This window comes from Ursus maritimus, unplaced genomic scaffold (genome assembly GCF_017311325.1).
Source record: "Ursus maritimus isolate PB19 unplaced genomic scaffold, ASM1731132v1 scaffold_24, whole genome shotgun sequence".
Taxonomy (NCBI): domain Eukaryota; kingdom Metazoa; phylum Chordata; class Mammalia; order Carnivora; family Ursidae; genus Ursus; species Ursus maritimus.
This window is the reverse complement of record NW_024424897.1, coordinates 36564094-36577625: the sequence shown is the minus strand read 5'-3', so window position 1 is coordinate 36577625 and position 13532 is coordinate 36564094. Positions and strand designations below refer to the sequence as shown.

General features: G+C 37.8%; 1 protein-coding gene across 7 annotated transcripts in view; it reads left to right on the top strand.

The window, feature by feature from the left end:
• The window catches only part of AP2B1 (adaptor related protein complex 2 subunit beta 1), a 119481-nt gene that overhangs the window by 34399 nt on the left and 71550 nt on the right, over positions 1-13532 (top strand). For all 7 annotated transcript variants that reach the window (XM_008695409.2, XM_008695410.2, XM_040640989.1 and 4 more), the window contains exons 6-11: positions 917-1107; positions 3160-3381; positions 3874-3994; positions 4124-4219; positions 10456-10571; positions 13273-13438. In XM_008695409.2, coding sequence (XP_008693631.1) covers positions 917-1107; positions 3160-3381; positions 3874-3994; positions 4124-4219; positions 10456-10571; positions 13273-13438 — 912 coding nt within the window. The remainder of the gene's footprint in view (positions 1-916; positions 1108-3159; positions 3382-3873; positions 3995-4123; positions 4220-10455; positions 10572-13272; positions 13439-13532) is intronic.

The following is a 13532-nucleotide window of genomic DNA, read 5'->3' as shown; positions in this document are numbered from 1 at the left end:
AATGTGCTTCCTATTAAACTGACATACTTTTTTTTTTTAAGATTTATTTGAGAGAGCGCTCATGTGAGCATGCGGTGGGGGAGGGGCAGAGGGAGAGGGAAAGAGTGTCTTAAACAGACTAACCCACACGGACTCAGTCTCATGACCCTGAGATCACCACCTGAGGCAAAACCGAGAGTCGGAAGCTTAACTGACTGAGCCATCCAGGCACCCCCAACTGACAGGCCTTTGTTATAAAATGCATCTCCGTTTCAGAGATGTTAATGTGAAAAACTCTTGATGAGTTAGGGTAATAGTACCACCTAAAATTTGCCTAAGGCTTTATAGAAAGCACTTATACATGTGTAATCTGATTTGATCCTTAAACTAAAACTGATCTGTGAGGTAGATTAAATTGTCCCCAGTTTTCAGATGAGGAACATCTCCCAGCATGTCATTCAGTAGTGAACTAAGGTTTCAAGCTCACATTTTCTTACTGTGAGATTCACGACATGATTGACAGTATCACCCCCCCCCCATACATGTATACCCATACAGCTCTAAAATTTTTCGTCCTTTGCCTGCCTAATGTACATGTTTAAACTTCTTTGATCTTTAAACTGTTCATGTATTTTTATTCTAATGATAGGGTTGAATACTATTAAAATTATTAATGTTTTAATAATAAGTTATGTGTGACTATCTGCTAATAAATGAATTGTTTTGATTCTGGGTGCCTGACCACAAGAAAACTATATATGCCATCATTGGTGGTTTAATACATGTTTTGAAAGCAGTTCATGTTTCTAGCTGACTAGGTAAAATGTTCAGGAATGATTAGGAGTTGAGATCTGTGAAGTGATCCGGAGAAGATTAAGTATTTGTTTATCATCGTACTGTTCTTGGTAAATCAAGGTCATGTCTGTTTCTTTCCTAGGTGGTGGCTAATGCTGTAGCAGCATTATCTGAAATCAGTGAATCTCACCCAAACAGCAACCTACTCGATCTGAACCCACAGAACATTAACAAGCTGCTGACAGCCCTGAATGAGTGCACTGAATGGGGCCAGATTTTCATCTTGGACTGCCTGTCTAATTACAACCCTAAAGATGACCGGGAGGCTCAGAGGTCAGTTGTGTTTCCCTGGATAGCATCTGGGAGACTTGCCTGTTTGAATAAGTTCTACTGTCTGTATTAGAATAGGGTTTCTTATGTTGGCAAAAATCAGTGGCTTGTGGGGTAGATACTGCTATCTCTGCGGTATTTTCTCACTGGATTTAGGAACATATTTAGGTGGTGGAGTGAACCAGGCAAAAATAGCTCTTCTTAAAAGATGTGTATTTTTCATTTCTTGTTTGAATATTGCAGTTACCTTCTGCTAAAATCTCCCTCATCATGGTCCCACATCTCTCATATAGCAGTTTCTGGCCATTTGGCACACAAGGTTTTTGAGTGTCTCACTGTAGAGACAAACTTTTCATTCTATTAGATGCATAGTAAGTGGCCTGATACTAGTTACCGAGTTGAACTATGTCTATAATTCAGTAGTAGAGAAAATGTATTGAAGCCTGCAAGACATATGGTGTCTTTCATTAGATACAGAAATCACGTCAGTCTGAATTTGGAAAAGATTTTGGAAGGTGCACCTGGGTTGTTCTGCTCAGCCCTTTACCAAGTTCACTGTTAGAAATTTTCTTTGACCATCACAAATTGACTATTAAATTTCATATATGCCTACACACATTTTAGTTTACAGAGTTGAAATTACCACCAATTTTTATTGAGTGTTCTGTATATATAGGCACTGTACTAGGTAAAGTACTTCGGAAGAAATGTTGGCTCTTCATTAAAGTTGACATATTTTAATTATGGTAGATAAGAACCTTCCTAGCCTGGCTGAAGCTCAAGCTACCATAACGTAAGTTCTCTTCACTTGTCTGGGAAATTGTTCCTCAGGACCTTAACTAAAGCTCTCCTCGATTATTTCTTTCCATTATCAAAAGTACGAGTATCTTTAAAAAAAAAATTACAAGTATCTTATGGAAGGAACTTTATATAGAATTTGATTTTTTGTTGGTCCTCGACATCTCACACTTATTTGTGCATTCACTTAGCAAATGTTTATTGAGTCTATGCTGCATGCCAGGCATTGTTCTGGGCCCTGAGGATACTGTCAACAGAATTGTAGCCCTCACGGAACACTTATTCTGAGGGATGGGGCAGAAGTATATATAATACAATGTATAATATGTCAGAGGATGATAAGCACTAACGGGAAAGATAAAGTAGAGAGGAGCTCTAAGAAATACTGGACGTTTGGGGATGAGGAATTGTTTTTTGTAAAAGGGTAGTCAGGGAAGGCCTTGCTGAGAAGATGGCATTTGTATGAAGACCTGAGGGAGGTCAGAGCGTCAGCCAGTTAGATACTGGAGGAAGGGAGAGAAACCCCCTTACTTATCATAAATCCTTAACTGAATACAATCACCCAGACTCTCATGTTGCCCAAGAGCTATCAAAATCAGGTTAATTTCTGAAGAACCCTCAACAGATAATTACATACTCAAGATTTAGGGAGGCCTTTAAGTGTAGGTGGCAGGGGCTAGGAGAACAGAGGAAGGGTTTGGGAGAATATTGCAGTGGTGGTCTGTTACTTAAAAACCCTTTTGGAGATTTTCTTATTATCGTGAAGGCAAGGAGTGGTGTCGTTTTCCTGCTCAACTCACCTCCTGCATCTTATGAAACCTTCAGTCACGGTTTATATCTCTCACTATGAAGTAACTCTCAGAACTTAATTTGACATCCTATAGGTTGAGGAGAAATAGGTTGTGAGGCAAGGAGCCCTTACGTAATATGGGGAGATGGAGAAGACTGTAAAACACGAGGGTAAATGGTGTGTGCCTCAGGTATTTTTGGGTATTGCCTAGTTTCCTTCCAGTTTGAGCATCCCTTATTGCTGATTTCCTGAATCTTCTGATGTCCCTGCTCTGTCTGTAGTTTGCTGGGAATGAAGCTTTTGCAAGTGCAGGATCCCAGTTTTGTTTCCACATGGAGCTTTGACTTTCCTAACCGTTTCTCTAGTTTCTTGATAGTTGATCCGTGGGACTCTGACACAGTACGCTGTGGGCTCTGGATTGAGCAAAGAAATAATTCAGGTTGTTAATTTTCCTTTTCTGCCCTCAGCATCTGTGAGCGTGTAACTCCCCGGCTATCTCATGCCAACTCAGCAGTGGTGCTTTCAGCGGTAAAAGTCCTAATGAAGTTTCTAGAGTTGTTACCCAAGGACTCTGACTACTACAATATGCTGCTGAAGAAGTTGGCCCCTCCGCTTGTCACTTTGCTGTCTGGGGAGCCAGAGGTGCAGTACGTCGCCCTGAGGAATATCAATCTAATTGTCCAGAAAAGGTTGGGAAACAATGAATTGGTGATTAAAGTGCTTATTATTTTGAATTAAGCTTAACAATATCAGTATTACAGAGGCCAGTGTGAATATGTGGAAAGGAAAATGTTGTATGGCAGAGCAGCTTGCCCAGCATCGGGAGGCTAACAGTTGCTTTTGGAATGTTCCTGCGATAAACACTTGGTGTTGTTCTACAGCTTTGTTTGTTTCCTGATGGGCCTCCTAGTAATGTACCAGCTAGTGCCAGCTTTTATGGCTTAGGCCATAGTTTAGAGCCAGATTGTTGTTCTTCCAGCAGTTCTTAGCAATATGTACCCTAGCCCTTAAAAATTGTCTGCCGGGTGGGAATCTGGTTAGAGGGGTAGAAAGGAAATTTGTGAGGTTTGGTGGATGGGGTGGAGTGGCTGGAGCACAGATTAGATATTCATACAGACTTTGAAGGCTATGTCAGTACATGTCTCGCCTTCCTTAGATAAATGTGTTTCTGTGTACCACAGGCCTGAAATCTTGAAGCAGGAAATCAAAGTCTTCTTTGTGAAGTACAATGATCCCATCTATGTGAAACTAGAGAAATTGGACATCATGATTCGTTTAGCATCCCAAGCCAACATTGCTCAGGTCAGACTTAAAGCAGATTCAAATTTATAAATCACTTAGATCTTCAGGTCTGGCTTTCAGAAGCAGCTAGGCCATGAAATCGCTGTTTGAGAATCCTTAATGATTGTGTACCTTCTGGATTTGTAACAGGTTCTGGCGGAATTAAAGGAATATGCCACAGAAGTGGATGTGGACTTTGTTCGCAAGGCTGTGAGGGCCATTGGACGGTGTGCCATCAAAGTGGAGGCAAGTGCCTGATGGTAGTTGTGGTCACATTATGGGATTCAGAGTGTTGTCTTCACTCCTTTTTTTTAAAATGCGTTTTTTTTTAATTTATTAAAATAATAAAGCACATAGTTAAAATTCCTAGAGGGAATCATTTTTAACTCCTTCTAGTTTCAGTTACTTTGCTGCTTCCATATTTCTAAATAATATGGTATTTATTGATTTAACCAATTGTAGATATTATCTTTTTAACTTTGTGCTGTGACTTAAGTAACAGTTTATGTACGCCACCATTCCTACTTGATATTCTCCGATAGTTAGGTCATGAGGTTTTTTCTTCCTATGTTGATTATCTTTGTAAATTTAGATAATGTGCCTTAATTTATTGTTCTGTCAACTAAAGCCTTGCAAAACTTTCTATGCATATTATGACCAAATATGTAGAGCCAGTAGAATACAAATGATTATATTTTCTTTCTTACAGAGTCTTTTGTTTTTTCTGGAGTTTCTATAATGGCCTTTCTTTTTTTTTTCTTGCATTGTGTATCTTCATAACATCTCTTTCTTCCAGCTTTTCAAGCATAGTATCGAACCTGTAAACCTTTTGTCGTGGACCCTTTTGTCTTCCGGTCCTCTGTCCTCTCACTTGCTGCAGTCTGGTTTATTGCTTGTTTGGCCTCTGCACAGCCATCATTCCATGGAGCCTATCTTCATAGCTCTTTCTTGTTAGTGGTACTTCTCACACAGCATTCCTTTTTGTGTGATTGAGATAGCTTCTTGAGTCTCTGGGGATATGAATTACAGTGTTTTGTGTCTGCAGTTTAAATTTAATTATCTGGAGTATCGTGTGCTGACTCTTGCATGTCTATATATAATTTTTTAATTGAGGCATATAGCACACATATAATAAATTGCAACCCATTTGTATTTAAGAATGAGATAACAGAAAAGTCGATCAGGACTTCTGTGAGCATAGGCAGGGCTGCTGACTAACAGGTTTCTGCTTTAGGGCAGGGAGTTGATCTTTACTTCGATGTCCTCTGAAAGAGCCTCTCTGTGAGCAGACTGATTTTTTAGCTTGGTTGCAGCCTTCCAGTAGGTGTTATGGGCTACAGCTTAAACTTCCCTGCTCCATCAGTCTCCAGTCCTCCATTTGTTCATTACTCAGAAATGTATTGGAATTTGCTATGATGTTGTGGATTCAGAGCTCCATATGTGTTCTTGCTACTTGACTGCAGTTCTGCTTAGAGTCAGAGGATTGGACCATATGATTTCTCAAGGATACTAAAATAATTTGGACAGTCTGTCCAGTACTCCATGGGAACAGAAGGAAACAGATGCTGTGTCAGAGAAGCATCTATGAAAGCCAAGTTCCTGATTGGCCTTCCTTGTTTTTATTTGAGACAGGGCTGCTTCATGGAGTTACCATTGATAAATAATTCAGCAGCCTAGTTGTTGGAGCTAGATGTTAATTCATCCTGGTTTCTCCTCCTGGTTGTCATAGCTTAGTTGCTTCAGGTATTTAATACACTTTGTTGCTTCATTGAGAAATGGGGATATCTGATTATTGGATCTTAATATATTACATCTTTTTTTAATCACCACTCTTTACATTCTTTTCTTTCTTTTTCTTTTCTTATTCCTTTTCTTACCCACTTAATTTTCAGAGAAATTTTGGTAGCATAAAGAGTAATTTTCTGCTATTCATTGCCAGGTTGTCATTGTCTTACTGAGTCCTTTGGCAAAGCTCTAAAGAGTCCTGTAAAATTGTATCATTCTGAAGTTAAAAGAGTTGCCAGATTGTCATTGTCTTACTGACTTCTTTGGCAAAGCTCTAAAGAGTCCTATAAAATTGTATCATTCTGAAGTTAAAAGAGATTTTCTATCCCTGGAATTACTAGAGAGCATTCTCCATCTGGATTCCTAGAGGCTGTTAATGCCATGTATTGTGACTAATGGAAAAATAGTCCATAATCTTCTGGAAGGGTTAAAGTTCTGATGGCTTTCACTTTTTCCTTTGACTCGGGGTGCCGTGGTGGGAATATTAGAGTGTGTGAGAGATGAACTTTGTTTGGAAGTGAGTGAGATCAGCCTTCAAGGCTCCGGCCTTCTAGCTACTAGTGCTCTCTTAGGTTGCCTGCATTTGCTGGACGCTTTTCCTAGACCTGCTTCAGTCATGAAGGCTATCAGTTGGAAAGAGTTGCCTGGCCCAAACACAATCAGTGGGGCAGGAGAGGTGATGATTCCTGTTTCTAATTAAGCATTCGTGGGAAAGGAGAAGATTGTAGGAGATTTTCTGGGTAACCTCTAAACCAAGCTGCTGCATTCTTTCAGGGCATCTTATCCTTTTTACGACAGATGAGAAAAAAATGAATTTTAATTTCATGCTTAGCTGTGAGAGCAGGGCTTGTTGGAAAGTTTATGTGTCTTAAGAGTTTGAGTTGTATTTTTATCATAACTGAAAATATAGGTGTTTCTATGTTGCTATAAGTATCCTGAGGTGAAAAAAATATATAATTTAATTTTGTTCCAGTTGGCTAGGTTAAAGATTAAGCAGTAAGCTGCTCAGTCCATATATAGCACTGGAAAGGTTATCCCATAGTATTGTTTTTTCAGTAACTTTTGCCTATTTGTTTTTTGTCTGGTTTTTTTTTTTTTTGTAGATTTTACTCCCCCTTACCCTCAGCTTTATTGAGGTATGATTGACAAAACTGTATATATTTACAGTGTATACCTATTTCTTTAAGGAGGAGATAAACCCCTGGTCCTTCTTAGTCTTCCAAATAAAATCAAATGATTTTATTTCTTTAAGAGGGATTAAGGCAGTAAGTTCTTACTTCCTAGTCTTCTGCTGTCTGGTGTTTACTATTTCTAATTTTTATAAGTCAAGATAAGGTACTGCTATGTGTCTCATCCCTTTATGTATGTATGTATTTTTTAAATTGTGTTCAGTTAGCCACCATATTCATCCTTTAATTTAAAAATAAAGACGGTGGGGCGCCTGGGTGGCGCAGTCGTTAAGCATCTGCCTTCAGCTCAGGGCATGATCCCAGTGTTCTGGGATCGAGCCCCATATCAGGCTTCTCTGCTGGGAGCCTGCTTCTTCCTCTCCAACTCCCCTGCTTGTGTTCCCTCTCTTGCTGGCTGTCTCTCTCTGTCAAATAAATAAATAAAATCTTAAAAAAAAAAAAAAAAAAAGATGGTATTTTTCCTGTTAGGAAAGCCATATGTATTTACTAAATAAAATTGGAAAATAACACAAATTAAACAAAAATGGAACACTCTGTTTTCTCCTACCTATTCCATCCTCCCAGAGATGATGTAGCCGTGATTTTCAGTCTTCATCTGTGTAGTCCGTCATACACAGCTGTACTTCTTACAAAAATGAGATCATCCTAAAAATGCTATTTATTTCTGTAGTCTGCCTTTTTCATTGAATTATACATGGACATTTTCCATGTTAGTTAATATTTGACATAATTTTTAGTGGATTATAGACATAATGTTTGATGGCTTCATAATTTATTTAACCTTCCTCTTATTGTAGGACCTTAAAGTTCCTGCTCTTTTTCCAAATAATGGTATAAAGTGGACTTTGTAGCCAAATCTTTGATCTCTAGCGAAGGCGAGCATTTTTTCATTTGTTAGCCTTTTGGAATTGCTTGTTCACTTCCTGTGCACCTTTTTCCAATGGGCTTTTCCACATCGATTTAAAAAAAAAATCCTTTATAATTAAAGATATTAACCCCTCATTTTGTTAGCAGTTGTTTTCCCAATTTGTTTTCCTTTTGATTTCATTTGCTGTTTTGATGCACAGAAGTTTGCATTTTCTGATGTGGTGAGTTGTTTTCTCTGTAGCTCTTTAGTGGCACATCTAGAAGATTGTGCTTCACCTCAGACTAAAACTCATCATTATTGTCTACTTCTATGGCAGAGGTTCTGTTTTTTTACATTTAAAGATATTTTTAATAATTAAAACAATTAGAATTTTGGTGAAAAATATGAGGGTGAGGATCAAACACTAGAACAAATCATACTTTCCTCACTGTTAAAAATGTTATCTCATACTAAATTTCATAAGTGCGTATATATTTCTCTGTTTCTGGACTTTTTTGTCTGAACAGTGATTGGATGTTTACTCTTGCCTCTCTGCCATACTGCTGTAATAATGGTAGGCTTTTTTTTTGCTTTAATAAAAAAGCAGTATGGTTGAGATGACAAATTGCTCGAATATTACTGTCCCAGACTTAAATATTTTTCAAATATTGATGCATCGTGGGAAATGGCCTTTTGTCTTTATTATAATAATGATAGGAAGGGCTCACTAAATGTGAGCTTTATATCAAGCCCTGTGTTAACCACTGTATCTGTATTATTTAATTTATGATAATTTAAATCTTACATAACCTATATTCTATATACTTTATAATTTATCACAATTTATATATTTAAAATTTTCCAATTATTTTGCTGTTGCAGTGACTGCACAGGAACTACTAGCTAAAAATGAATAAAATAGAATCCAGAAATGGAAAAAATACATAAAAGATGGCAGAATCATTCTGTGGTGCAACAGAGTCATCATGAATAACCTCAAGATGCAATTTTATTTTGCATTTTAGCTTGGAGTGGTTTAACTTAGTACCTTTAAAAGGTTTTATTACCAAGGTTGTCAGGCATACACTAAAGTTGATAATGAGCTCTCATGTACACATCACCCATTTTGAACAAAATATCAACATGTTGCTGCTTTTATCTTTTTCCTCCTAGCGGAGTGCTGTTGGATTTTAATGCAGATCCCAGATAGGATCTTACTAGAGTAGTTCAGTGTGTGTATCTAATAGAGAACATCCTGAAAAAAATACATTGTCACAATACCATTACTGTACCCAACAATTAACAATAATTCTTAATCTCATTGAAGACCCGGTCCATGTTCAATTTTCCCTAATTGTGTCTCAGGGTCTTTTTATAGGGGGCTTGTTCAAATAAAAATCTAAAGAAGATCCACACGTTGCATTTGGTTACTGTCTCTTAAGTCTTTAGTTACTTACTTTTGATGCCATTTATTAAAGGGACTAGGTCATCAGGTTTGTACAATTTTCCAGAGTCTGGATTTGGATGGTTGTATTTTAGTGATACTGTTTTTCTCATTCTGGCATCCCCTTTACATAATTAAATCTAGAGGTTTGGTAATGTTCATGTTCAGTGTTAGGCAGAAATACCTCTTAGCCGATACTGGGTACTTTCTATTGCATCTTATCAGGAGGTAGGTAATGGAGTGACACATCCAAGCACATTATGATATATAATAAATCAGTTCTTGATTTTTAGGATCTCTTGTCTGAAACCCTTCTTCTTTTAAAAACTATGACTTATACAGGGTGCCTGGGTGGCTCAGTTGGTTAAGCAACTGCCTTCAGCTCAGGTCTTGATTCCAGGGTCCTGGGATCGGGCCCCACATCAGGCTCCCTGCTCAGTGGGGAACCTGCTTCTCCTTCTCCCTCTGCCACTCCTCCTGCTTGTGCTTTCCTGCTCTTTCTCTATCAAATAAATAAATAAAATCTTTAAAAAAAAAACCCAACAACTATGACTTATAGTTTCAGCATATTAGTTTTATCACTTGTAGTCTCCCATAGTCCCTTCATTAATAAAAGATTAATAGATTAAATTTTATAGATGAACTATAAGCTGGGGAAAATTGCAGTTTATCTAAGGCCATAGACTTTCAGTTATATAGTTCAGAAGATGGCAAATTTTCCTTAGAGTTTCTTGAGTCACAGATAACTTTGAAAATATAATGAAAGCCATGGGTCCTCTCCCTGGAAAATATACTTGTGTGCACATATGCAATTTGGCAATTTCATTTCAAGAGGTTTAAAGATGCCTTCTGCTGTCTCCACTCATCCATGAACTCTAGGAAAAGACCTACCTTGGTTTATTCTTTCATTCTTCTTTCCCCCTACCTTCACTCGTTCTTTCTTCTCATTTCTGTTCTCCATGGCTATCCAAGATGATTAGTTTTGTTTGAATCGACTTATCTGTCAATATATTTTGCAATGAATAAGATTTGGACTATAACTGGAACTTCTGTGTATCTCCGTCAAAAAGCCTAGCCTCTAGTATAGCTTGGTCAATTAAGTGTCTGATCTTTTAGTCTAGTTTCGTTGGTGCACCTGTTCAAAGTTATTTTTATTTTGAGGTTGCATTATTGGAGAGATCATCTGACTTGTCATTTATTATGTTCTTCTTTGTAGCAATCTGCAGAGCGCTGTGTGAGCACATTGCTTGATCTCATCCAGACCAAAGTAAATTATGTGGTCCAAGAGGCAATTGTTGTCATCAGGGACATCTTTCGCAAGTACCCCAACAAGTATGTCCAAATACTTCTACCTTTTTCCTCAAACCATTTAGGAAATGTTTAAATAAGGCACTTTGAAATTGGCTAGGTGAGAATTATTCTTTGTAATGTAACTGGTCATAATAGGATACTTTGTTAAAAATCCTGTTAAAATAGGATACTTTATTATGAAAAATAATTTTTAAATTAAAATAATTAAAGGGCGCCTGGGTGGCTCAGATAGTTGAGTGTCTGCCTTTGGCTCAGGTCATGATCTCCAGATCCTGAGACCAAGTCCCACATCAAGGCTCCTGGCTGGCTCAGCGGGGAGCCTGCTTCTCCCTTTCCCTCTCCCTCTGCCCCTGCTTGTGTGCTCTCTCTCTCTCAAATGAATAAATAAAATCTTAAAAAAAAATAATTAAAAACATAAAAGAGTGTTATAAATGTTTAAAAAAAAAAGTAGAAGGTGGTTAGTACAGGGATCAAAACCTGATTTTTCATCCCGCTTTAGTACATAGAGAGGAATAGAAGCTGAATGACAGTCAACTGGCATATATTGAAGTTGACCAGATTCTTTTTTTTTTTTTTTTAAGATTTTATTTATTTATTTATTTATTTATTTATTTATTTATTTATTTATTTGACAGAGATAGAGACAGCCAGCGAGAGAGGGAACACAAGCAGGGGGAGTGGGAGAGGAAGAAGCAGGCTCCCAGCGGAGGAGCTGATGTGGGGCTCAATCCCATAATGCCGGGATCATGCCCTGAGCCAAAGGCAGACGCTTAACGACTGAGCCACCCAGGTGCCCCAAAGTTGACCAGATTCTTTGTCAGTGATGTTGCTATTAAAGAGAAAGCCCATATATTACAGATTGTCCAGCCATATTTCAGTTTATGCCTGTTCCCAGGCGTAATTAATAGTTGTGTTTCTTTTCACTCTCAGAAATAAACGTTTCAGTTTGAATGATAAATTAATAGCCACATGATTGTAAAAGCCAGGAAGGTGACAGTTTATTGTTTACTTTGCATGTTACCTACTACTTTGTAGAAAATTATAGAACATGTAATGAATTATCAGAATCTCTGTCCCTTTCTGCAGTATTATAACTATTCCCATGAAAGTATGCAGAATCTACAGTTTCAGTCCACAGATTTTTCACATTGAACCCTCTTAGTTTATGAAGCAAAAATGCCTGATTAGGTTTGATTTTGAAGGCAAGTGATTAAAGGATCTGAAAGGGTGAAATAAAAGCAGGTCTTGTAAGCATCCTAAATCTCATTTTGCCTTATAATCAGAGAGATGTGCTGTGCTGAAGATTCTGATTAGTCTTTAAAGATAGTGTTAAATGAAGCAACTTGCAGTAAGTTAGCTTAGTGGTGCACTCAGAATTGGCAGAAATACTTTATTTAGCAAGTTTGTGGTTTATTAAGCATTATATATATATTTTTTAATTTTAGAAGTGGTATTTTGGGGAAAAGGACCATGTGCTTTTGTCACTCTCCCAGAAAAGAGGAGAGTTGGGTTTCTAAGTTTAGAAAGATTAAGGGTGGAGATGTATATTTCATTGTGATTAGCAGAGAAATGTCTCCATTTCTGGTTTCTATTAATAAAGGTTTATGACAGTTTAATTTTAAGAAAGTACTATCAGGAACCTGGTTTAATCAGTGGAAGTAGGGCAAACAAACGTACTATTTGGTTGTCTACATGTTAATTTATTATACATTGTCATTTTTTAAAAGATTGATTTATTTTTGAGAGACCGAGCCAGTGAGGGGGGAGAACAGAGGGAGAAAAAAACTTAAACAGACTCTTCTGAGCACGGAGCCCGATATGGGATTCGATCCCATGGCCCCAAGATCACAACCTGAGCTGAAACCGGGAGTCAGACAATCAGCCAACCATGCCATCCAGGCGCCCCTACATTGTCGTTTTTATGTTTAAAACTATATTAGCCAAGGAGATGGATTCAGCATGATAAAAGTGAGAGCTCTATAGACCTGTACAAATAAAAATAAGTACTTGCATTTTTTGTTTCTTTGGAGAAACAAGTCATTAGTATGGGTGCCTTGGGAGGAAGGAACATAATGATCTCTGTAAAAAGCAGAGTTAGTGGATTAGTGGACAAAATTACTGTTTCTAGTCTGGATGCTGTTGTTGTCTAACTCTGTTTTCCTAAAAGTAAAGTGGAATTTCTGTTCCTCTACCATGAAGACAAAATGGAATAATACATAGGAAAATTCTCTGATCCAGTTATTAGAAAGATTGTTAGAAGTATAAGTTAGTGGTATTATCGTATACCACAGGTTAATTTTTCCTTGTGAAAAGACTATCTGGGGTGCCTGGGTGGCTCAGTCGGTTAAGCATCTGCCTTCAGCTCAGGTCATGATCTCAGGGTCCTGGAATCAGGTCCCACATGGGGTTCCCTGCTCATCAGGGAGTCTGCTTCTCCCTCTGCCCCTCCCTCCCATGCTCTCTCTCTCTATCTCTCAAATAAACAAAATCTTTGAAAACAAAAAAAGAAAAAGAAAAGAATACCTGATGAGCTTTTATAGCAGCTTATGGTCCAGTATGAAAACATAATTGAAGGGAAATTTAAGACATAATCTTCTGGCTTAAAACCTGTGCATTCTCTTGACCAAAAACCTTGATAGTGGTGGTTTTGTTTTTAGCCTTCATTGTTAAATACAATTCTCAATTGTGCCCAGTGTAACCATAGTTCATTTTGTTAAATCAGGTATGAAAGTATCATTGCCACTCTGTGTGAGAACTTAGACTCGCTGGATGAACCAGATGCTCGAGCAGCTATGATTTGGATTGTGGGAGAATATGCTGAGAGAATTGACAATGCAGATGAGTTATTAGAGAGCTTCCTGGAGGGTTTTCATGATGAAAGCACCCAGGTAAATTCTCATTTGTGTCCTGTGTCTGATCTTTTGGGGAATATTTCAGGGAAAGTAAAGGTTAAGCACTTTCCTGTGTGTGTGTATGTCTATG